We start from the raw sequence: 27323 nt of genomic DNA on the forward strand, positions 1-27323 counted from the left end.
GAAGCATTAACCTGAAAACGTACGTCAGCTTTGTCCTGCTGGATGATGTCTGCGTGTTAAATCTGCACACTTAGTGCACTAATATCACATTAGGGATACACATCTAGTCCTAGATGTGACGTACAGCAAAAACCTTTGTGATGGGGGCTGTAGCTTCAGTGTAATTAGTTTTTCCAAAGTGTAATTAAATAAATAATCTGATCTCCTAAGCCCTTTATGTACAGTAATAATATCTCTTGAACTTTATTTTACGTTTTGTCATGTTATAACTATGCTATTCAATGTCTTTTTGTATAATCACATTTAAAATGTAAATATAACACATGCTTTAAAAGGTTGTTTTACTCTCCATAATGCAACAGCATCGCTTGGACAAAAGTGTTATTTTTAGAGGAATGAAAACATTAAACTTCCTTTCTTTATATATATTTTTTAATGATAACAAATCCTATTTATTTTATTATCTAAAGTGTTATAATTGGACATTTTTAAATAAATTAATATGTTGCGTTACTAATGTTATATTAAGCATGTGTAACTGTTTTTACAGTGACTGCAGTAAAAGTGGTTTTATGATTTGGACCAAAGTTAAAAGTAGCCATTGCAACGGCTAACGGTGATCCAGATAAACAAACAACCACAAACTTTAATTGAATTTTGTGTGATATATAAACAGTGTAATGTAAGAGTGTAATTTTAGAGTGAATTTCACATTACAGCCTAAGAATAACAATATAACTAATAACCTAAGAAGTGCGGCATGCATTTTTATTCACCACCACTCAGGCTCTGCCCACACAGGAATTTTTATTTTTATTTTTTTCTAAAACAGGAACGTTTGCAACCTTTTGTGTCCCATTTCCACACGTTTTGTTTTTAGGGGAAACAAAACGGGTCCCAGACTGAAAATTTTGCCATTTTGTAAAAATGCTGACACATTAGCTTGACTTTTAGCTTGACCTATGACCCCAAACATGTCATATATATCAACAATGGCAGATTTCATGTTCTTGTTTGCAGAACTGCACTAAACGTTCCACAGCAGTTGCTCACGTTTTGTTGTTCACCTTTCTTTTGCATTTCTTAATTACTGCTAACCTCACATGGAGGCTTTATGTCCCATACTCCTTGTTTAGCGCCACCTACAGGTCTAGAGGTGTAAAAGTAGTGTTTTGGGCCATTCAAAGAGTAGTAAGGGTTGTACTTTCTGGAATAAAATTTTAAATTCAAGGTAGAAAACATAAAATTTTAATATTTCCAAACTACATTTTTTTTTTAGGTTTGGCATCTTAAATCTCAAGTTATGTTTTCCCATCTTAACTTTGGACTTCTTTTCTAATTTTTTGGGGAGTAATATTTTCTTTCTTGTCTGCAGAAGGAGCGTGACAAGAAGAAAGAGGAGAAGAAGAAAGAAAAGGATGCTGACAAAGTGGAAAGACACAGCAACTCTAAGGTACAAATAATATAAAATTTCAGCAATAAAACTGAACAATTGGGACAAAGATTCAGTCGATATAATCCAAAAGGGTGTCAGTTTAACCAGGCATTACCGTTTAACCGCTTTCACAGCAGCAACCGGCCAGCTGACAAAAACAAAGATGAAGTTGGAGTTGGAAACACCAAGCTAAACATCGCCAGTTTTAATTAAAATTCTGATTTAAATGCTTGAAACATACGTTTTTGTGGTTATTATGCTGCATGGTGGCAGCTACATTTTAGCCTTAGGGGATATAACTCAGCCGAATAATGTCACTTGATTTTTAGAAACATTTTCCATCGAATCACAAATATGAAAGAACCTGACTCAGATATTAAACGTTCATAAATCTGTAAAAGAAAAATAACAAAGGCCGTGGCTGTGCTCCCTCTGTCAACATTACAGGAAAAACGATGATTTGTTTGTTTGTTTCCTGCAGTGACACCACTGACTCACAAACACGACGGCTATTATGTGAAGAGGCAAATATAAACATTGCAATTTTACAAATTCCCCAATCTCAACAGTCACTGTGTAGAAATAAACATTTCTTGATGCTCTCGCCTGCTGATAACTCAATGTTCCAACCAATGTCCACTATTTCTAGTTAGCCTAAGTAGCATCCAGGAGATGCTGGTTACTTACAGCAAACCTTTGTGATGGGGGCTGTAGCTTCACCCTGTGCGGTGTTATAATGGACATTAGATGGGCTGGTGAGGAAGAAAAGTGCCTTCATTTTGCTTTCCTGTCAAACATTGCACTTTATTATGATTGGAGTCGAATTGATGGTGTTATTTTTACACCAAATAGTGATCATAGGATATGGTTTTCTAGAAAAGTTATCTTATTTGGCTTGTTGAAGTGTAATTAAATAAATAATCTGAACTCTTAATATCATTTCGCCTGCTGATTACTCAACGTTCCAACCAATGTCCACAATGTCTAGTTAGCCTATGTAACATCCAGGAGATGTTAATCAGATTCACTTGATTAATTAATAATCAGTAAGTGTGACCACCAATAGAAAAGCAAGTCTGGGTCATATAAGTGTGTTTTAACACAATGACAAAGTGGAAAGACGTCAACAATAAATAAAAAGCAGAGTTCCTCCTCTGTTAGCATGTTAGCATATATTAAAGTTTTGTGGCAGTAGTTAGAAAAGCACTGAATAGTTATGAGTTGTATGGAAGCGCTGAAGAGAAAAGCTACTTTTTTCTAAAAAGAGTGGCAGCATAAGTTAACCACAAGAGTTCTGGACCATCCATGTTACTGGATAGCATAGCGCCTATTAGCCGCCAGAGCTAGTGGTGCTCAAAACAAAGCTATTCCAAAGTCGAATGAACAGGAATCTGTCACAAAAAAGTTAATTTCTTATCAGATTTCTATACAATGTGACTTATTTAAAGCTGAGAATATTCATACCTGTGTTCTCTCTAGATAAAAATCTATAGAGAGTTTGGTTTCTGTCAAGATACAAGAAAGGATTAAATGAATTTCTCTTTTTTACTGGACAACTACAGTAATTTAATTTTACAAAATCGCCACTGTAGGAGACATTCGTGTTTTTTTAAATATTTATCTTATATGGTAACTGTTATGAATATTTTGATGCTCTACGAAGAAACAAGGCAATTAGTCCAGTTTTGGTCATTTATTGAAGTTGCAGAAGTTACAGCGGCTGCAGTGCGCCACAACAAAGAGAAAATAACACACAAAAAAAAGTGAAAAACAACTCAAAATCACTTGTATAATCTTTTTTTTTTTTTCTTTTTACTCAGTGTTGGCCTTACTCCACACACATAGGTTGCCATGGCAACCGACTGACAACAGCTCCACTAGCTGGCAGAGCAGAAATTACATTCAAGTCTTATAAGGAGAATCAACAAAGAAACAAGCAAAGAACGGGACATAAAAACTACAACACATAACAATCAGTCTGTTACAGTTTTAGGTTTTCAGGCTTTATTTATAATTCGTAATTATTAATAAGTGATTGTCTGAACACTAGCGGTTGGTGATTAGCTAATTTATACAACTTCTCTACTGATGATCTGTCAGAGAGTCTTTGTGTGGGTTTTACGCCTAACATATTAGCATGAGTATCTTAATTTAGCTCTGTCAACATATTTAACACAAATCCATGTCAGGATTTTTTACCTTAACGTTCCTAAACTTAGTGCTAATTATGAAATCTGGCTTCCAACCGACACAAAGAGGAGTACACTCTCAGTTGGCAGAGATTTAGCTTCATACATATTGCAGCAGTAAACTAGAATGAAGCAAAAAGAGCTGCTGCCTGTGATGCATTATGAATTGATGATGTGTGACAAAAGGAAGGCCAACCTGATTCCTCATGGGGAAGTCCTCATCATCATTCATGTTGCTCACAGATGCTTTTTTGCATCAGTCAAGCACAGTGGCATAAAAATCCCAACGCATTGACCTCGGTTTGCTTTAAACAGGCTTCTGACGTGGTAAATGTTGGTTTTGTCCTGTTAGCTTCACAAGTACAGACATTGCTGCTGGTATTTATTTCTAGCTATGTCTAGCTTGTTTCTTACATCAGATCAGCACTGGTAAAAGACGCCCCAATATTTTGACAGAAAAGGGGAGTAAAGGTAAGCGAAAGTCAACCATCAATGTCACTGGATGGAAAGAAGTGACATCAAAATGAAATCTAAGCTCACTGTTTTCTTTTAATTGACTGCTCGTTAGGCTACAGCTGGTATGTAAAGCGATTGTATGTATATGTATAATTAGAGTGCAATCAGGGCAGTGAAGGTAGGAATTTTTGGGTCATTGCTGGTAAATTCAGAGCGTTTCTATGACCTGTGAAGGAAAAAAGGATTAGTTCTGCTCGCAGCAGTTTGAGTTTCTGTGTGTGTGTGTTTCTTGTTGTTCTGTGTGGAGCTAGATCATGGGCTATATGCAAGTGTGTCAACTGACAGAAAAACCTGATATCTCTGTCATTTGTTTCCACTCTTCACACAGATCAATCTTTGTTTCTTGTTTATCTATAGCTGTGTTTCCATTTACCAAATAAGTGCACAACTTAGAAAGTAAATTCAATGGAAAAATGGCAATTTCAAAAAAACTTGTTTTTTGCTAAAATGTTTTGGCGCTAGGTTCAGGTGGGTTTTTTGGTTTATGATGTAAAACTACAATGGGAAGTGGTTGGAGGATCATGGCGTTGCATGTTTTTTAATTTCTCATGTTAATAAACTTATTTACGTTTGATTTTAATTGGATTTCTTATTTGATGGAAACACAATCATTACCAAATTGTGTTTTTTCAGTAGCTAGTTTATTTGGTTTGTGAAACTGAACAAAATATTTAGAGCGGACTTATTTTGCTTTTTGAACAGGTTAGTATAGCTCTGTGGGATATATAAAATATGTTCATTACATTTTTTTGCACAAAATCATTGATAGATAATGAGATTTTTTTTCTGATCAGTTCTACCTATTTTGAGTTGCTTTAGGGCCTCTTGTCACTTTAAATCCAAATAAGCCACTGCTGCTAGCCACTCCCCATAACTCAACGTTTACACTCGCACCTGAAAATGGCTGTAAGCAGATGCGCAATTATGCAACAATATATCTTTGAAAAGCATTAATAGAGCCTCCTTCACAACCAACAAGAGTGCAGCAAGTGGTTTCTGGGTGGTAAGTCAACAACAAAATAGATTTTTCCAGAAGCCATTGTATGACCAGCTGACCAAATGTGCTGGAGTTCTGCTTGGATTGCTAGGTGATGGGCTGGGCTTTGTTTGGGTTGCTAGGTAAGGGGGAGTGCCTGCTGATTTGTGAGGCTACATTCTGCAGGTTTCTGAAATAACAAATTTTCTAGAAATGTTTTTCTCAAAAGTTGGCTAGGGTTTTTGTTTTAAGCTCTTAGGTTGCTCTTAGAAGCATTTGAGAACCAAATAGAAGTATAAAAATGTGCATAATGTGAATTTTCCATAATATTTCCTCTTTAGCTAACCACAGTTCATTCATGATTTGATTCCATGTAAGGCCAGGTGAGCTAGCATAGCTAATCACTGCTTTGTGTATTTTTCAGGTTGCCTTTGTTTGATATTAATGTTAGTTTCATGATCTGAAACGTTCAAGTGTGACAAAATTTCAAGTAGAAAGACTGTAAGAGGACAAACGGTTCTTCATGTGCTGGCAGCGATATGCGTTGTTGTTCGCTTGCCCTTCATCCTTCTCCTCCTTATCAGCTGTTCTCCCTCCGCTGAAGAGCCCCCGTGTCAAGGAGATGTTTGAGGACATTCCCCGTGTGTGTTAGATTGTGTGTGTCAGTGCAGAGGAGAGACAGAGAAGGAGAGACTTGTTAGTCCAAGTGCATGCTGACGTGCTGAAAGCTGTTTAATCTTTGGTGCAGCGGGGAACATGCTGACAGCCATGCTTTTCTCTTTCCCCCTTTTTTTCTTCTTGGAGTGTGCAATTTCTGCTCTTCCTGCCCCTGAAGGAAGAAGCAGAGACCTGCTGTACTATCGAGACACGATGCGATCGTGCATCAGAACGTGTACATGAGATGAAGTACACACAAAAAGACTGTTTTCACATTCAAGAGGGGCAAACCATTAACAGTTTATTCCTTAACTTCCTCCAAACATCACATTTTAATCAATAACCTTAGTGTTATTGATTAAAACAGTATTCCTCAAACTTTTTCAGGACCACTTACCATATTAAACAAACACTCATAGACCACCTAACTTGAAATTGCCCCCGCAATAACACAACATCTTACAACCTGAAACAAAAAGATTAGTCTCTGAACTCATTGCTTTTGTTCCTCCTAATGTGAAGAGTGGCGCTGTTTTGTAAATGTGACTGGCCACAAAAAAACTATGAACAAGCCTAGTAGAGTTATTTATATGATATAAAACACACGAGTATCAAAAACGTTTTCTGTGTTATGTGCACAAAGCATGATAAAAGAAATAGACTTGAGTTGCACTGGCAAAAATATTTTCATTCAGCCAGTAGATAGTCCAACATAAATCATTTTATTTTAGATGTTAAAATGCAGTTAGTCAGCGTGGGGCGCAGCGCTGCTCACCGCCTCATCACAATCATATTGTATTCAGCACAGCCGCAGATCTAGATCTGCATGCCTGTGGTATTAGTGCTCAAAAACATAAGTTCTGCAACTCAGCCTGAGAAACTTTCCACCTCTATCTTCGTTTTAGTGACCCGGCCGTTTATCCATTATTATCCTTTGGTAAGCTAACTATAGCGTCACACTTTGAGCTCATCTCATGCACTACCTCGCATGACCACAGTCTGAGGAAGACTGGATTAAAATAACATCAGAGATACTTACTGAAGTAAGTACATCTGCGGCTGTGCTTTAACCCTCATCTGATCTTGATGAGGGTTAAAGAAATCATGACATTTTGAGAAATATAGCTAAGCATGTCCTGTTTAAGAAGATTGTGTTTTTTCCTTAAATCAGTTCAGGCCCTTATAATGACACTCCTTATTTTGCTGTTATGGCAGCAGTGTCATATTTACCTTAATCTTGCAGGGGAGCTCATCTGTCGTCACTCGATAAGGTTGTACAACTGAAGGTGAGCAAACAGATCGAGGAAAATGAAGTAAGACAGTCATTATGTAACACAGAGTTGGTCACATAGTAGTAATGATTGATAATGCAGGCTGTGTATTTATATCATTAATGAATGGATTTTTCTTAACCAAGGGTTTTATGGAGTTCAGTGTTGCAGAATATAACACAATTTGTTACTGGTTCAGTGCTGCTATGCTAAACATGAGAAATATGATTGTTCTAGTTAATCCAAAACCAAAGGTAAAAATTAAACTTGACCTATTACACTTCCTTAAACAGTTTAGGATAGGCCTACAGGCTATGCAGAACATTTTTTGCCCAAAATTATTCTCACGTAATGAGATTTTAGTCTGGTCAGCTCTGCCTAATTTGAACTATTTTCAGAGTGAGCTGATTTGTCACTTTAAATCCAATAATTATACAATAATTAAACAAAAAGCAGAAGCACAACCAACAAGAATGCAGCAAGTGGGTTCTAGTTGATAAGTTAGCAACAAAACACTTTTCTCTTTTCCAGCAGCCATTGTACTGCGCATGCAGCAGTAAAACCAGCTGACCGAACATGCTGGAGCTCAGCTTGGGTTGCTAGGTAACAGCACAGTGCCCGTCGATCGCGACTCAATAATTGGGAGGTTTTTAAAATGGCTAATTTTCCAGACACCAAAAAAGATTAACCTATTGACAAAAAATGGCTGGGTGTTTGCTTTTTTTAATTGCTTGGGTTGTTTTTGAAAGCAGTAGAAACCCAAGTGGAAGTATAAAAACGTGAAAATTGTGAATTTTGCTTATTAGGTCTCCTTTAAATAAACAACAGGAAGCCTTTGTTTACACCAACTTGTGTACTTGTCTTTATCACAGCGGATGAAAACTATAATTGAAGTTTTCAGTGGGTTTGTGTTGCGTAGTTAGGGAAATGTGTTCCTCGAGATCTTGAAGCCTTCATGTTTTTAATGCGTTTCTGCTCTACACCCCCGATGTAGATGGTTGAATTAGCTGCTCTGCACTCCACTGAGTTCTGCAGCAGCATGTCAATGAGCCGTACATTTAAATCAGATGTGCTCAAGCAGGGAGGCAACTAACATCGACACAATATTGGACCCTGAGGACCAGAACTGCCCAGCCCTGTTGAAGAGCGTGTATGATGTTATCTGCTACATCGAGCAGCTTCTGCAGCGTTTTTCTGTTCTGTATGATCTCTACAAGCTTCAGATCAGTCAGCACATAATTCGGTTTGTTCATTTCTTGGCTGAGTTTAGGCATGGCACTAATATTCATCCTGAATCAAACACATGTAGACATCTTTGAGCTTTTATGACAACACCAAGCATTAAGATTTGAATCTACAACCAGCATTGTGGTTTTTAACTTAAAATTTTTTTTAAAAAGAAGCAAACTCTGCCTAAAAATCTGTCTCTGTCTCAGACCTGAACTCTGGTGCAGTTTGAATTTATATGTGAACGCCAAGCAGACCAGAGACCGCTCCAAAAGCAGGAAGCCGATGATAGCACAGAGCATTCTGGGTAAATACAACCAAAATACACTCAACAGTCTAGCTCAAGCGGCAGAAATGTCTGGTGATCGTTTGCCAACGGAAAAAAAAAAAGAAATCCCACAACCGCTAAAATCTGACCCCACTCCATCTTTGTTTTCCATTTCACAAAGAAGGAAGTTGTGCTCAGTGTCTTCTTCAGAGGTTTTTGTGTCATTTCCTTCAGTGGTTCTTGGTGCAGCGCCACCACAGGTGAGTTAGGGAACAGGCTTTTCAAAGGGTTTGTTTTATCTGAAAATGTAACAAATGTTGAGATTTTTCCCCCCAAATCAAACCAAATCTACTGGATTCTGGTGTGAAAACACCCAAATACAACTATAATTTTTCCTCTGCTGCAACTTGTTATAACGAGACAAATTTTTGTCTTTAACAAAGTATTTTAATTGTAATATTGTGACTGAAGTGCCAGTTTAAACAGATTTCGTTCCCACACCCACAGTAAAGTATTACCATTCAATAAGACTACCTAACCTCCATTGACCCACAGTCGGAAGCAAAAACCTTCTGGTTCAGATTCCCTTTACTGAAGCTGAAATGAGTTTATTTCCCCCCCTTTAGTAATTCATGTGGCAATTTTCTTCTTTACTCAATAGTATAGCTTCTTGATCGTTGACCTCCACTAGTCACTCAAGCATCTTTTCAACTGAACTCCTTCATATTAGCAACTGAATATCGTGTAGATGGATAAATGTATATAGATACTTGTATAAATGTATGTAGATGTATAACAGAGATGTGTTATGCCTATAGGTGGAAATTAATCAGCACCACTGACTTTTCAACTCAGTCTTCTTTTATTAGACGTGCAGCAGATGTGAAATACACTCTTCATTCAATCCTACAGTAAGAAAATCCACACACATACTGGTAATACAAGTAGGCTCTGAAAGTAGAATATCAAGTGGTTGTCTTTCTTCTCTCTCTGCTCTTCTGTGAACTATTTTTATCCAGCTGGATAGGGACTGCCAGAGCTCACCTTTGTGTCTTTCTCCTTACTTCCAATCCAGTGCCTGCAGGCAATAATTAAACTGCAGCACTGATTGGAAGCTGGCATCTTGGAGGATGTGTTTGCACTCAAGGCTTCAAAAAGATTGGGTACAAAAGAAACCTACGATTTATTCACCTGCGTTTGGCTTTCAGGTGATCTTATTCTTAATTACAGGGAAGGATTGGACTTGTAGATGTCTATATTTTTCACACTGAATGAGATTACGGTATATGTGGAAAACCGTGATAAAATGACCAATATTCTCCTCTTATGTCCTTTCTTTTAATGTTAAAACCTGCTTTTATTTAGCCTGCAATGAACAAAAAGGTACATTAATGGCAAGTATTGGGTGCACTCGATCAATAAGCTGTTAACCCTCCTTGCTTGTTTGGAGTTGTTGTAATTATAGCTAAAAGTCTAACGTTGGAGCTGTACACCAGTCAGCACTTTCTGATCACCCACCTAATGTTGAAGTGGCCCCTTTGTTGCTATTATGGTTCCCAACGCTGCACAGAACATAAAAAATGAAAAGATTAGGAGTTGCTCAGGGATCCGCCGGCCCAGACATCAGCCTGTAGAAACAGTTTGATGGTAACCAGGATGTAGAAACGGCCTCAGATCTAACAACTGGTAAAAACATGTCAAGAGCTCTACAATAAATGAATCTTTTAATGGCATCGCATTATTACGCACCCTCTGAATCACAATATAAAAAACACAAAATGAAACCTGGAGATGTAGGTATTAATACGTTAGTGCAGCTTCACAGCAAATGGAAAAATAACGCAGAAAAACTGCTAAATAACAAGTCAAAACCACTTATTTTCTCGTTCTCTGTGTCAGTTGCGCTACATCAGACTTGTTGGCATAGCAACTGACAATGCCACTTTATGTTTCAGGATTCAACATCAAAAAAACACTCAAACGTTTTCCACACAAAGAACAGAACGTTCAGTACGTTACAGTTTTATGTTTTTAGGCTTGATGTTTATTTTGTGATTATTGATAAGTGATTGTTGTGGTAGATTAGCTACTGCTGCTATTAGCTAATCTAACACAGCTGTGTTAAATTAGCTACTGCTGCTGTTAACTAAACTAGTAAATCGGTGGTAGATTAGTTACTGCTAGTATTAGCTAATCTACCACAGTTGTGGTTGATTAGCTAATTTAAACACCTGCTGGCAAGCAGCTTTTCAAGAGAGTTTCACATCAGCTCCACCTGAAATGTTTGCTGCCAAAAAGCGCAGTCTTTTCAAAACTTGCACCAGAGCACCGATTTACAACTTTTTCTAATCAGTTGGAACGCTAAAGAAAAATCCGCCTATGGGTTCCTACAGAACCAGGAAGTCAGGCCACTTTATTTAGGTCAAATTTGTTTAGACTTGATTTCAGAGTTATTTAATCCAGTGAAATAACCTTGACAACAATGGCAAATCTCTACTGAGACGCCTCCTTGTATTTTTACAAAAACACTCCTTGATTTTCAGGGGGAGACTCTTATTATCACTCCAGTTGTTTTCATTCTCTCCTCACCTTCATTCATCTCCATATCTCCTTCATTTGTCCCCACCGCTGTCTCCCTCTCTCTGTGCGTCTGTGGCAAACACTGAATTACTGTCACCCAGTCAGACGGCTGCTGCATGTTGTCTTTGTCTACCAACTCATGAATAAATCATCAAAAACAACAAGCGCCTGCTTTCCTGCATGGACGATGGTGTCACTTGTGGTGGTTCCTGATGGAAGCTGAACACTGCAAAAACACAAAATCTTACCAAGCATTTTTGGTCTAGTTTCTAGTGCAAATATCATTGTACGCTTAATATAAGGCAAACTAACTTAAAAGGAACTTTTCAGCAAGATTCATATTCATTTAGAAATAACACTAATGTTTTAACTTAGGAAGAGTTCAGAAATCCATATTTGGTTTTCAATGGGGTTCAGTGATGTGGCAGCTTATGTTTTTTCCTGAGCTGTATTTAATAAAAACTAAACTAAAATTAAACAATATTTAACTAATAATAACGAATTAAAACTACCAAATATACCCTAAAACTAATTGAAATTGACAAATAAAAAGTCAAAATTAAATAAAACCAACCTATCATGAGAAACCCAAAGCTACTATAACCCAGCTCTGTACGTTCAGACTCATGATATTGGGTGTGACTGAAGAACACACACATAAAGCAGCAGCAGGACGAGGAATTACTGAGGCTAAAAAAAATATCCACGGTCGATTGGAGTTGGTTTGAGCGGAAGGTGTGAAGGACAGCCAAAGAAGCAGCGCTGTGTAACAGAGTGGCACACCTTCTCCCACACACACTCACGCCCGCCCCCCCGGACACCCCCGCCTGCACACACACACCCGCACACCCCTCCACACACGCACACTCTTCATGCACCACGTATGTGCAGTCAAGGGATCAATAGTGCAGCAATGAAGAAGCTGGTGCATAAGGCGGATTTGCTCTAGTAGAGGAAAGAGTCCGGTTTGCAGTTTAGCCAGGAAACACACATACACCAGAGATGGGGGTGAGGATGAATGCATGCCCAAATTTAGCTCAGATATGCACAAACACCCGTACAGAGCGCATTACTTCTGCTGAGATTGAGCACCGCTCTTTTTTTGTGTGCTGCATTTTCAACCTAATTCCAGACACATATTTCTAACTCAACTGTTTAACTCCTACAGTTTTCCCTTTTCAATTGTGTACGAGCATGTAGCTAAAAATAACTAGCAAGTTTTATGTGACCAAGTCATGCCGTGGCTGTTTTTATTCCACTTTTCTACTCATAATCAGTTTGTGTTTTACTCAGTAGTTTGAACTCTATATGTCCGCCTACAGTGAGTTTTTTTGACAACCTGTAGTTACTAAAATGTTACTTCAAGCTAAAAAGCAAAGCTAATAAGGTCCAAACTTGGTAATTGCTAATTGAAGAGAACAGTCTGTGGGCATTTTTTTATCCGTCCGAGCCTTTGTTTACAAAACTAAATAAAATAAATGAAAGTTTTCTGCTGATTTTACATATTTTCCTCTCATTCAACTCATCCAGAGACTGAATTGTCTCTTGAAGTGCTGCCAACTTCTTTCTTTCTGAGTAGACACTCAAGATTTGTATTTATGATGGCTGTTAAAGTCACTGGCTCAGTGAAACCAGAAAAAGCATTCATAAAGAACTGTAAATCCAATTACTTTATCCAAAAAAAAAACAGTTATTTTGAGCTATGTGGTAACAATGTGAGCATCAATCCGGCTCCTTCATGGCTCAAATCAGCTTAGACTTCGAGTTTGTGATCGCGGAATTGCCCAGAACATTTCAAGGATGCACAAATGCTCATAGAGCTTTGATTTCTTCTGTTAAAAACTCGAGGGGGAAAGTGTGCAACTGAAAGAGTAGAAGGTGGAAAAAGAAGAAAAATCCAGCTGTGTGTGTTCCTTGAATTTGAAAATATTCTTGGATTTTCTGCTCCGACACAGGTGGGCATTAAATTTAACCAGCTAATCCCGAACCCGAGGCTGGCTGTCACTCTCACAGCCGCAGCCTAAACGAGATTCGTAACGCTCAGAATGCTCTCCTGCTTAGTGACAAATAAGATTCACCTCTAAAAACACCTGCTTTAAATTGGAGCGTGTGTGAGTTTTTGTGTTTGTTGACGGGGTTTTATTTGATTAGCTACTCTTTCCCTGAACACCGCCGTCACGCTTCAGGCGTCAGACCGCAGCGTGACCTTCCACAATCACCCAAGTGTGTGTGCTTGAGGTGTTTGTGTCCCTGTGGATCCTTGCCTTTCGAGCCTCTGCATGTGTTTAGGTACCAGTTTGAGTGGGCAAGAATTACTGGACTATGTTTGCGGCCTTTAAAGGAAATGCAGGTTTATTTGTGAAGGAATTTAAAGTGTTTTATCAGGAAAATGAAGGAACAAAGGTAAAGAAAATAATGTCAAACGTAACCTGTTAATATTTTGGTAGAAAGCAAGCCATTTCAAATTTCCCCCTGTTGTTAAATCACATTCGATGGCCGCTGCTCCGTTACCTAGCAACCCCAGCCGAGCCCAGCCCTGTTGCCTAGCAACCCAAGCGGAACTCTAGCGTGTTTGGTCAGCTGATTTTACCGCTGTATACACTGTACAATGGCTGCTGGAAAAGATGACTGTTTTGTTGTTGATTAAACTATCCAGAAACCACTTGCTGCATTCTTGATGCTTGTCCAGGAGACTCCACTTCTGCTTTTCAAAGACGTACGATTGTATAACTGAGCACCAGTTTGTAGCCATTTTCACGTGCGAGTTTAAACGTTGAGTTGGTCAGCAGCATCTTATATAAATTTGAAATGACAAGAGTCCCAAAAACAGCTCATATGCAGAACTGAGCAGACCAAAATGTCATTGTCTAAGAATGATTTTGTGTTTAATCCTGTGAACTCTAAGTTTTAAATCTCCGCCTGGATATTTTTGCTTATTTTAATTGTATGAAGTTCTTTAAAATGGCCTGTGAGTACATATTTTTGCCCATTTCTCCATAACAGGAGCAGTTATGTACAACGTACAGTCTATTAAAAGAGTGTTTCATCAGATTAATATCACTTCTTGCTACGGCGGGAGTGAAGTTACCGTAATAACCCGACACTGGTTGGAAAGTGCAACGTCTCCTCTTTCAGAAACCGTTGGGATTTTTCAGATAGGTCAAAAGTATCGCAGAGTCACGGTACGTAAAGCTGGCTTGTAAAAATGTGTTGTTGGTGACACATTTCGGCTGATGAGAGATATGGCTAAGATAAATTGCTAAAATGTGATTAAATAATCTTTGCTGGTTTAAGGAAGCCAATAATTTCTCCACATGTCAGATTTGTAAGTGTGTTTGCCAGGACTAGCAGAAGCATTTTGAATGAATTGCATCTTCCTTCCCTCCTCCTGTTTTGTCCTGACAATTGAAATTTTACACTATATTTTATAAATGAGAGCTAGATTATCCCCTACTTATTGGATTTGCCTTAATCAAAGAGGTTAAAATGTCATATGTTTTACTCTTAACTAGAAAGAAGCCTCAAGACATGTTACTATGGTATCGAGTAATTATTTTAGTTTGAACCATTAGTATTGAGACAACTCTACAAAGTATTCAATTAATTACCAGACATTCCCATTTATTTATCTTTTTCAGTGTGTTATCCAGTACATTGTGTGAAACGCAGCGTTGATATGCATGAGTATCTTCTTTACCTGCGTATGCCAGCGTGGTTGCAGTTCACAGAGGGCATAATGTGTGTCACATGGATGAAACAGGACGAAGAATTGCTTACGTGTAAGATCTACCCTATGTGACAAAAGCTTTTAGATTGTGCAGATGTGTCTGTGTGTGTCACCAGCTGAGTGACAGAGCTTGTTGAGTGATGGAAAACAGCACCAGTGCAGCTAACTGGGGTGTAGCACACACACACACACACCCACACACACTTCTGGATATAGCCAGCAGTGTGCATTGGTAACGCAATTTCAGCACACTTTCTCTTCACTTCCATCTCCTGCTTTCGGTCAGCTGCCCGTTCTCGCCTCTTGTCATTTTTTCCTCCGCCATCTTTTTCAATCTTGGTTGCTGTATTTACCTTCCGCCCATCTACATTCATGCACTTTTATCTTCTGCTGATTGTGTTTACTCCTCACTCTTTCTTACCCACATATTTCCCTCTCCCTAGTAACACAGAGAGGAGAAACAAGCTTGGATCTGCTCTTTCAATACGATCTAGGAGGGAGAATATCAGACAGGTGCTTCTAATCAATCTACTCGAATGCATTTGATTAACTAATCATTGTCACCGTGACCGCCTCTGTAAATCAGGAGCATTGATGTGTCTGCAAACACAATGCTAAGGTGGAACGACATCAGCAATGACCCCGGAGAAGCAACTGTGCCTGGCGATCAATATGGGAAGTGTTAAAAGCCCATTTCCAAACAATTTAAAGTTCATCATTCTACATTAATGACAAGTGGGGAACGTTTAGGACAGCTGCCAATCCTCAAAGGAGTGAATGTCCCAGCAAATTCAGCTCAGTGTCAGACTCTGAGACACCCTGGGCTCAATTTCAGCCTCAGTTTATGACACGACAATAAAAGCATTTCAAGTATGTGGCTTGTTTTGAAGGAGTAGCAAAGTTTCATAATGCAAAGAACCGTGTTGCTAGAAAAACGGTATGCAAAAATAATTATCTCATACCAATCGCTAAGCATGTGACCTTGTTTCCCGTCATGAGACGGACGATGAAATAATCTGTATGACATAATATTCTAGAGCACGTATGTCAGATAGAAGGCCCGTGGGCCAAATCTGGCCCACCGTAGCTTTTTATGTGGCCCTCTAGATTCTAGACTAAACATCAAGTGTGCTTAAATAACTTTTTTATAAGTCAAATCAATGCAGTTTTAATCTGTTTACTGCCAAATTACATCAATCAGTCCCTCCAGTTTCTTCACAATTATCGTGGAAATTCACACAAAATCAATAAATCCCTGCACTTTTTTATGCCAATGCATAATTGGAAATTTATTGCAGATTTTTCTCAAAAATTTTTAAAAACTTTAACAGCTGCCTCAGCCTTAATTGATGTCAGATTATAGTTCATGATCTATACAGCGAGTAATAAAAAGTCACATTTACTGTCATAAATAAGTGCAAATATTTCCAAATTAGTACCACAAATGTTTTGATTTTTGTTGCAAAGAAAATCACAAAAAGTATCACGAAATCCTGGAGGGACTGAAAAGATGTTCATTAACATTATTTATTTTAAGAATTCAGTGATATTTTAGCAGTTTGTGACCAGATTTTACGAGTACATTCTGGCACAACCGGCCCTTTAAGAGCATTCATGATCTTGATTTGGCCCAAAATGAAAATGGGTTTGACACCCCTGTTCTAGAGTGACTCCAGTCTAGGTCATCAGCAGGACAACAATCCCCAAAATATCAGCAAATCTACAAAAGAATGACTGAAAAAAAACAACAAGGTTTAACAATGGCTCAGTCAAAGTCCAGAGCCCTCCTGATTCAGATGCTATGGTGGGTTCTGTATTTAAAGACGACACATTATTCTTCTTTTTAAAGAAATTAAGCTTGGGTTATAAAAAACATTTTCACTATGTTTTTTTTGCACAAAGTTATTCTCAGATAATGAGATTTTAGCTGGGTAAACATGAAAAAAATTACTTATTGCTACAAAGCAGCTGAATGTTTTATTTTTTATTTTTTTATAGCCTGGACTGTAAAAATGAAGTACAAAAACATGGAGAAAGTTTAAAAACATTTTTTTTTTTAAACAAATATCTTCAAACTTCAGTAACTGAGGCAACACTGGAAAGAAATGTGACCCAACATTTCTCCACATTGAAGTGAAAGACTAGTAAAGTCAGGCAGAAAATGACTACTGAGAGCTATCACTGCTAAATGTGTCTTTACAAACTATTGGATCGTAGTGGACTCTTGGTATTCGTGGGGGTTAGAGACTACAGCCACATATGCAATATCTAAAATCTGCAAATAATTGAGATCTCCTCTAAAAGTGACTGTAATTGCCTATTTTAAAAGTTCAAACATCAAAAGATACCTTATATACATTAGTACACAGAGTGGAAACCATCTTAGCAAAGGTTTCATTCAGGTACCATGTATTTAATTTGGTAAAGTAGCCTTTCACAGAGTTTTAATTAGTAATTTTTGCTGTTGTTTTGCTGTCATTTAACATTAATAATGAGAAACCAATGTTACAGAAATAATCAAGAAAATAAACTGGATCCAAAAAGCCAAGATCCAGCTGCCTCATCTGATGAACACAAAAACAAGAAGTGATGCTTTTATGAAAAGAGCTAGGTGAGATTTAAAAGAAGGTTTTGAATTTGGCATTTAGCTTTTGCATGCAAAATTTATCAGGTGAACAAAACTGGCTGACATCTCATCAGCAAAACAGCACAGAGAGCATGCTGACAGAGGTTTGACATTAAGCTTTTATGAATTCTGCACAGCGAAGCAACAGGTTGAGTAAACTGAAGCTGGGAAAGAGAGAACACATGAAATCCACTAAATCCATTATATCATGATAATCGATTTCAGATTTAACGCTTTTAACTGTAAGCTAATAAAAACATGAGCTGCTCATTAAAACTTTATAATGGGTAAAGGGAATCCTGCTGCCAAAAAACTCCAAAAGAAAACCAAACAAAAATAAACAGTGCTGGAGCTCAATTTGTAAAACTTACATTACTGTACCCTATGCTAGCTAATGCTAATGCTACAAAATATTAGCCTTGTGCGGTAGCTAATGTTTCTCATTCAATTGTGGTGAAGAGGAAACATGAGGCAAATTCAGAAAGAAACCTAATATTTAAAGCTCTTGAAAATACGCAGACGCAATCCAAAGAGGAAATGTACGGAGGACTGATCCTGCCAAAATCAACAATAAAAATATATCTAAATAAATGGTGCCATAAAGTGATTATTGTGGCAAATATCACATCTATGTCTATATCACATCTAGCTATGTCACATCTATCTATAAAGAAAAAGGAACTTTCCCAGTGTATTTAAAAAATACAGAATGATATAAAGTAATAATCATTTTCAACCATTTAGTTTTTCATTTTATTTCCAATTGTATTGTTTTGATTATGTTCCTTTATTTTTTTTATTTTCCATATTCTTTACTCATTCAACAAATCTTTTATTTCTTTTAAATCATTTATATTTTAATTATTTACAAACGTTTGTGCTCCATTCCAAAAACCTGCCAAAGTTATAATTAAAAACAGTAATAATTAAAATGCTACTTCCTCTCTTAAATATTACAGGCAGCAGAAGAATGTTAGTTTTTCTCTGACTTAAAATATTGCTTTACATCTGTCAGCATCTTTTTTGAACAACATTGGACGGTGTGAGCTTTTTATCAAAATGTCATTCAGGATTTTCTCTAATGAATTTTGTCCCTTTCTTAGTGTTTGTGTGGGTTGTAGCACAGAGAGTGAGAGTCTGATGTCAATTTATGTAAACTGTAAATCAAGTCGACAGCCGTAAAGGACTCTGTTTTTCTTTTTCCCCAGCCTGCAGTATTGCCAGATTTATTCAGCTTTTCTTACAGGATATTTCTGAATATAGATCCTATTCAGTTTATGTGCAATTCTCACATTAGCCATTGGTCAAGGCTAAGGATTCACTTCCAACCAATATGTTTCAATTAAACAAAGATGGCTGAAGCTTTCCTATTCAATGAATAATTATACAAAGTAACCTTGAAACTTTTCAATCTACATGAACTTTAAATTAAAGTCTATTCTTACAAATTCCCTTCCTCAGCTGAGGCTCTTCCTCCTTTTCTTTCTGCAAATGTAAAATTTTCTGCATTGCTTTATCCATTTCTGTGACCGCAGCACAAAACAAAAAATTTACTGCTGAACACAAATGACCTTCCTGCTGCAGTTCGCGCTGCTGTTGTCGAAGCTTTGCTGCAGGGCCAACACACATCAACCCGCAGCCCCAGCATCCTTGATTAGGCATGGACACGGTAATTGTTTTCATTGCCTTGGATGGAAGCGACATTGAAGCTAATGTGGTCCATCGATCTTTTTGTTCGGAGGGAAATTGGGTTTGTTACCAACGTTGTAGATCTCTCATGGATCATGTGTTAACCCCTCTAAACTTTGATGTTTCTCTTCATTCTTCACCGTCTTTTTTGTTTTTTTGTTGTTCTAACTTAACTCTCTTTTGCAGTTTGTCTTGTTTGTGTTTATTTTTATGTGAGGCATTTGTAAATGCAAACAGACGATAAAAGTAACATTTGTAACGGCTCCATGTTGTGTAAAGAACTCTTGTTGGCTTTGGTATTCAAAGTAGTTTTGGTCACAAACCACAGCTTTATTTCCACAGGGTTCCCCCTGTGTATCATAAGCCTGGCGGGCCACCAGGCCTTACTTGTGCCCCCACCAGGCTTAGCATTGCTTATTTACTGAATTGTTTTTTTTCCTTTAGTGTTGGCATTTTTCAGACTTTGTAGTTGTTGTTCAGATATTAATTTTCCAATCTACCAATAACACATAGTTATCAAATGATATTTTTAAATTTCCTGTCAACATTAAACATTTTTTAACTAAAACACACAAAGGGTTGCTGGATGAATGACTGCCTTATCAACCAACCACCAGGCTTAGCAAGTTTTCTGGGAGAAACCTTGTTCCAATTTATTTTTTTCATGTAAACGACATCTGGATGGCATAATCTCTGATTGTTTTATAGCGGTTATGGTTTAAAAGCCAGGCAGAGTCACTCCAGACTAAATGGAAATTTGTAACTGGGGTTTATTTTACATGAATTTCTGCTTTCCTGATTGTCAAGCTTGTGGGAGTTTTTAGAAACTTGAGCCAAATATTTAATCACGATTACACTTTCTAACTTAGGAAAAATTGCTCTTGATTCCTTAAAAGGCTTACCTGGAATAAACTTTATATTTTTTTAGATTTACAGAGAGCTAGTGGAATTAGCATCCACTAGATTTAGCAGAAATGTTTTAAATGACCGTGCTGTTTATGAATATTATCGCTTTGTAGTGTAGCTCTGAAAGTACACCAGAGATTATTTTATTTTTTAAAAACTGCACCAATTAAGTCAAATCATAATTAAATCGTTCCCTTAAAAAAAAAAAGAAATTTGAAAGAGTGATGCCCACAATTTTTGAAACATTGATTGTTTCTAGAAAGAATGTGATTCTAGACAACTAAAATATCATTTTTTACTAGGAGCAATGTATTTATGGATCCAAACCATTCAATAAATTCAAAAATATTGCAAATTTAATTTATTTCAGGAACTTTATCACTAAACGAAACATATTATAGATTAATTACACACAGATTTCTGTTAATTAGATATTTTTTTGCTTAAAGTTCATAAAAACATGACATTTAAAATTAGGATATTACATCAGACCAATAAAAAGATTCTATTTTTAATAATGGAAATGTGGAGTTAATGAAAAGTATGTTTAATACCTTAAACTTAAAAGTTTTTATTTTCAAAAGATACTTAAATTATTACAAACAAGACAAATATTTTAATTTATTGAACACATTTATTTATAGTACATTTTGTTTGCCATTGCTGTAAATTCATTTTTTGCCATAATCTGGTGCTGTATTTAAAATAAAGTTAACTTGAAAGGTCACCACAGTGTGACATATGTAGAGGAATATAATTATATTAATAGTTAAAAATTATGTTGTTTGGTGGGTTCGCACTAAGATATGTTTTAACCTAAAAGAAATGTATCGTGTCAAATGGATTGGGATTATGTAAGAGTGGAAATACTCTTTATGAAGTTGTTTTTTACTGAGGAAATCTGGCGCCATAGAAGGTCAAATCGACCTGGCTCCCAGCTTCCCCTTTGAGTGCGAAGCCAAAGTGAGACGGAAAGAATGTCTGGGAAATAAACTGTTTGGATAGATAAGAATAATAATTGGCTTGTTTTGCACCTTTGAAATGGAGCAGATGTTGGAGGTCAATAGGTCTGAATATTGCCAAAGAAACTCCAGTACACACTCATTTAAAAGCTGATAGAATTATTACGTAAGGAAACACGTCAAACACGGGCATCAATGCTATTGGTCAAAACTTACCAACTTACACCAGTGAAAATGAGATTCTATAAAACAGACTGACTCTAAGAATACGAGGAGATTTTGGGGAGATTTGACTTTGTACTGTAAGATGATCTGTGGAACAGTGTAATAAATCTCCACTCGCCGTGGCCTGCAGCTGAAGGACTCGACTCTGAGTATTATTTCTTATCTATAAATATAATTAAGAGTTTAAGACCTTTTTCGATCCTACAAAAATTAGGAACATGATGATGTTCCAATTTATCATCCAATGAAAGTTTATTTGTAAAAATAAATTGTATTAATTTGTGTTTTCTGTTGTTTTTTTTGTGTGTGTCAGCAGTCGGAGTGCAGATCCAGCCCCAAGAAAAGCACAGAACCGGCTGTGGACCTGTTAGGGCTCGGTAAGACGCCACATTTTACCTTTAAAGTAGAGGCGATAAGGACTTAGAATATTAGCACAATATTATTTAGTGCTATTAAGACAACGATATGATGAAAAACTGTTTATCATTTCTGGTTTTTTAGTTAACTGCATGGCACAGCTTTCAAATTCAAATTATTGATGCCAAAGGGAAATGTTAGTCATAGCGTCAAAAACATTCCTGTTTGATATAAGCTTATTTAGGACCCATATACATAAATAAGTGTGATTCATATCACTAAACTGCACATAACTTAATTTAATTATTAAATTTTTTTATTTATTCATATTTTTGGTGCTGAAAATAGTACTTTTTTAACATTAACTGAAATTTATAGTGATTATAAATCACAATTCTTATCATGGCAAGATATTTTTCATAATACATTGCAAACGGATCAATAAAAGCCCGCCCGGTTTTTTTTTTTAGTACAATAACTTGCTATATTTTATGTAGATTAAACCAGCTAAATAAGTGGCAAAAGTAAAGAAAATTTTGAAACATTCCAACAAAGTGATGACACCTTTTAGTTGTTTATCTGAGGAGTTTTGTTAGCAAGTCAAAAGCTGCGGGATTGTTTTTAAGAAATGGAGCCAATTAAACCTTTTAGCTGTGAAACGGTTCATGGGAAGCAAAGACACAGAAGAGGATGATAAATAACTCTGAGTAAGAAAAGACCAGGAGTGTGTACTCCTGTCAGAACATTAATTGAGCAGCTCTCAGCCGCATCATCAGAAAGCAAATAAACACTCTCCTGTTGCGTCTTCAAACGGCTACAAGTCGACAAGTCAGTGCATTTCCTGTGATCCCTGCACAGCCAGGCGTGGCGAGATGTTGTTCACACCCGGGTATTTTCACATATTGTACATAATTGGACCTCTCCTCATGGTGCAGGAAGACTGAAATTTGCTGATCTTCCTCTTCGCTGGTTGCAAATTAATTCCTTTTACATGTTTTCCTGCAGAGCTCCGAGTCCAGATTTGTTAAATGTTTTAATTTTCTGTAGTTTGCACAGACCAAAACATATTCCGCATTCATAAAACGGTTCTTTGAAAGAACGTTGTGGTCTGTCAGTATGCAAAAAGATGTGGTTGACTGGGAGAAAATTTAAAGGGTTGCTGAAGCTCAAGAGAGAAGTGCCCTCAACATTCATCAATGCCCTTGATAAGGTTATATAAAGAACCTGAAAATGAAGAAATTGACGCATATTTTCACTGAAAAAATCAATCTCAGTCCTTTTATTCAGTAGGGAAACAAATCCATACTGAGAAATATAAATATTTTTTATCAAATCACCAGTGCGACAGTGATGAACACTACTTTCATTTCCTATTAAATAAACATGACTGAAGCGCTACTTGAGTCATACTTTATGTTTTTAACTTGATCAGAGCCTCTAGGTTGTAATTCAAATTCTCTTTCATAAGTTATTTCTGTCTGAACCCCTAAAAGAGGAACCACCTGTGAGTTTCCTCACAATTCCAGAGTGAAGTCGATGAAAACAAGCTGGCAGTCCAGAGGTGCCACGCAGCATCAACGCCAGTCTTTTCTCTTGAAAACAATAATGGCGGACGGACTTGGTGCAGTCAGTAGTGATCCTGTTGTCAAATTCAAATATTCTCTTATTCTTATTCTTCTCATTGGATATGATTTCTGTGTTTTATTTAGACTTTTAAATTCTGCAGCACATCTTCAGTCTTCAGTACCAAGTCATGCATGTGACTTCCTCCTTTGTCATTAGGGTAACAGAGGCGGGTCGAGTTCAACCCCCTCACCTTATCTTTTCTCATTAGATGGAAAAAATCCACCTTAAAGCTGTGGTATTGTAACTGTTATGAAAAAAAAAATTATGTTTTACATAATTTGTTAAAAGTGTCACTATGTCATGACATTATGGTATGAAACATAGTCCCAGTGCTAGCTAGAAACAACCAATCAGAGCCAGGAGGTGGGTCGTAGACTTGTCAATCACAGTATCGTGTGGTGCCACTTACCCTATCCCCTCCCTCCCGCCTACCTTTGCTCTCTGCTGCTTCCTGATAGCAGAGCTTGTTCTGAATGCTCAGGCTAGTTAGCATGACTGCGAATAACAGCAATAAGCCACGCCTCCAGGCCCTGATTGGTTGTTTTTGGTCGGGAGCGGTGAATTTCTTGAGATCGCTATGGACACCTTGCATGTTATTGTATACATCCGGAAATTTCACACATGCGCACAACGATGGAGGGCAAAAAGACAATTCTTTTAAATGCCATCCACTGCTGCGCTGCCGCGGTGGAACAACTCCGTTAGCAAAGTGAAACCTGGAGATGTAGGAATTATTAATTTAGTCCAATGCGCCACAGGAAAGGGAAAATAACCGACAACAACGTTGCTAACATATCAGGATTCAACACCAAAAAACATTCAGGTCGTTACAGTTTTATGTTTTTAGTCAATGTTTACTTTTAGATTCGTAATATAAGTGATCGCTAAGGTAGATTAGCTACCACTGCTATTAGCTAAGCTAACACTGCAGTTTTTGATTAGCTAATTTAAACACCTGCTCTACCGATGATCTGTCAGTTAGTGTGTAGGTCGCCTTTTTTTTGTTTTGTAACTGAACTGAAAGACAATGATTTGCACTGCACATCTACATGTTAAGGTTGTCAAAGTGAGGCTAGCATAACTGAACTCTCCCTCGCTATTTTTGTTCTTAAAACATTTTACTGATGTTATCTATTTGTTGTTGTGTTAACAATTAGTAGTAAAGCATTGCTTTCCCTTTTCTTTTATATATGATGCTTATATTTAAGATCTAGCACATTATATTGACAGCTTAACAGGTAAAGTCAAAACTAGTGATCGTTAGCCAGCAGCTTTTTGCTCTCCTCAGGAGGAGATCGATCTTTTCACTGATTATTTGTCTCATAACAAACTGTCATGACATAGTGACAGTTTTATAAAAGTTACATACTGCATTTTAATGAATAATGCTAGGTACATTATTTTTAACAAGTATGAATCTTTTTTATAGACTCAAACTATCTATAGATACAGAAGTGACATTCTCAGTGATTTTGGTTGACAAAGTGGCAACATTTAAATACAACTACACATTCAGACTTAGAATCGCAAAATATATATTAATTGGATTCTTTTACACACACACATTACTATTTACAAGTCTACACAGCACAAATGCTCAACCATTTAATTTTATTAGGTCACAAAACTCAATTCATGACTACTGTATCTGATTTACAAGGACAATATATATTTGACTTGCATTTGTGCCCAAAGAACAGTCATAGATCCGTCTTTCTTTATTCTCCAACCTTGTGAGATACTCAAGGAGACGACTAAACGAAGTGCAAAGTCTTAACAGTGGATGTGTAATAATTTTATCTCTCGACGTGAGAGTTCCTCCCCCCCCCACTGCATAAAGGCATTAGCGTGATTATGCTCCTGCAGTAAGAGATAAATTAATCTTATTGTCTGTTATGAAAATGATGTGTCCTCTAGGAGTTAATTAAAACACACTTCCTCATGGTGACGCACCGACTGTTAGGGACTGTCTGACCATTTTCACTCGTCAGATTGCTGTGTGAACAGAAGGTTTTCTATCACCTGCATGCTGGGATTTAAATGGTATTCAGGGTTTCCACCAGGAAACCTGCGAAGCCCAGTGGTAGGGCAGTCCACCAGCGGCCCGCCATGTTTTTGTGTTAAATGTTATAAGTAGGGCTGTAACGACTCCTCGAATGATTCGAGTACCTCGATTATTAAAATTCCTTGAGGAAAATTGTATGCCTGGAAGTTTTGTTAAATTATGTTTTATTATTTAGCGCACCGTGTTCTGGCCAGGTGATTATTTGCGTTGCACATCGCTCTCACTGGAGTGCTGCAGCCTTTCTCCTGCCAGAACTGCTGCCTGGTGGCTGGTTCAGAGCGAACTGTGGTGCAGGCCGCTGTTCTGTAGATGATACTTAACGGAAGAGTAGCTTTATGGATGAACCGGAACCGTTTTTCCAAGCCGCTTTTCAGTGCAACATATGCGTTAAGATGCTAGCGGCGGTGGATTAGTGACAGACATGTTGTTGTGTGGAGCTGCATGTCGGTGTGTTAGAATCATGGCACAAAACCAATGAAAGGCAAAAATCTTTGTGCAGTTTTTTCTAAACAAACCGAGTAAGTAGAGTAATGCTGTTGGATTCAGAAAATGTTAGCTAGCTAATAAGCTAGTTTTGTTGTTGTCTGTCTGCAGAGGTGGGCAGTAGTGGTTACATTTACTTCAGTAACTTTTTTTGTGGGGGGAAAAGGTGTAGAAGTAGATTTAATCCACTTTACTAATAGTAACAGTAATAGTATGAACTCTTACTACTCTTGAGTGGATTGGTTTTGCATTTAAAAAAATTATAGAGATTTTAAACATTAGATCCTTAGATTTCTGCAATATATGAGTTAACATTTATAGATAATTACTCAGCATTTTCTACATGTAATTTGTACAGTTATTCTGGGTATTCTATTTGAAAGTCATACGTTTGTTTATGTATTTATATTAAATTAAATGCCTATTAACTGTGCTCACCTCTCAAAATAAGTCATTGCCTCTGTGGTATTTGTGTTGTTATTGATGACATCAGAATGACTGCGGCTCGAAATTAAACCGATGTCACGAACTGGATTCAAACCTGTGACATTTTGACTACACTGAGTGTGGGTTCGCCGGTTAACCACTGTAGCATTGTTCTCTGCGCTTGTTGACCTAAATCTAAACGGCAGCGGCGCAGAAAAAAGACAGACCGGGTTGCTTCAAGTTTTGTTCTTCGTGAATTTCTAATATGCAGTTGTTCTCCTTTACGGAGCTGCACTGTGCCGGAGCGAGCCGAGCGGATGAGGTGCTGGCAGAGGAGCCAGAGCCCCGTGGACACAGCATTGATCAAAAATTCCCAACCGCAGCATGGAGGAGAGAGATTGCTATAAATAACCAACACTACACCTCTTCCAGCTACACTGGGTGGATGAGATTTCACACATAATCAATAACTCAAATACACGGCAGCGTGCCTTCAGCCTCTCCTTCATCAATCCCTCTATAGCTCCATCTCTCAGGGAATGCTACTCCTCTGTTGTCAGTAAACCATGCGCTCTCTCAGATCAGGTTGCTTTGTGTTTCAGTTGGTGCAGCAGTGCTGCCATGAGAGTAAAAACGGGGCCCAAATTTACCCCAGGGAGTTTTCTTACTCCAGTTCTCCTCCAGTCTTTGGTTTGGATTATGACCATCCTGATGAAGCCATTAAATATAAGAATGCTCGAATGTTTAAACTGAATTACTATGGATGAATTTATGTTAAACTATTCCTTTTTTATACAATCAAAGTCTTTATTATCACTCTTTGCTTTTAATACAATCAGCAGCAGTGTGACCCCTAATATTCTCTATGTAAAGGTCAGGAGTTCTGGGATTACTGCAAAGAAAAATTAACATGTTTCAGGATATTTCAGTGATAGAAATTGCTGACCTTTTAAACACAACTGTCTCCAGAGTCTATAACAGCTCCTCCATTGTGTATCCGCCTTACATCTCAGTGGTGTAGGAAGACGCTGCTTTCAGCGAGTAACACTTTGCCTTCCCACACAAGTTGCCAAAGCCATAAATATTTCGAACATGTCAATAAGTCTGCAGCA

At 37.5% G+C, this 27323-nt stretch overlaps 1 protein-coding gene across 6 annotated transcripts in view; it reads left to right on the forward strand.

The window, feature by feature from the left end:
• The window catches only part of LOC116713144 (stromal membrane-associated protein 1-like), an 83668-nt gene that overhangs the window by 32829 nt on the left and 23516 nt on the right, over positions 1–27323 (forward strand). For 3 of the 6 annotated variants that reach the window (XM_032553152.1, XM_032553150.1, XM_032553151.1), the window contains exons 6-7: positions 1376–1453; positions 21571–21631. In XM_032553152.1, coding sequence (XP_032409043.1) covers positions 1376–1453; positions 21571–21631 — 139 coding nt within the window. Of the gene's footprint in view, positions 1–1375; positions 1454–21567; positions 21632–27323 lie in introns of all 6 variants that reach the window. The other 3 variants (XM_032553149.1, XM_032553147.1, XM_032553148.1) reach the window with 1 other exon arrangement.

This window comes from Xiphophorus hellerii, chromosome 22 (assembly GCF_003331165.1).
Source record: "Xiphophorus hellerii strain 12219 chromosome 22, Xiphophorus_hellerii-4.1, whole genome shotgun sequence".
Classification (NCBI taxonomy): domain Eukaryota; kingdom Metazoa; phylum Chordata; class Actinopteri; order Cyprinodontiformes; family Poeciliidae; genus Xiphophorus; species Xiphophorus hellerii.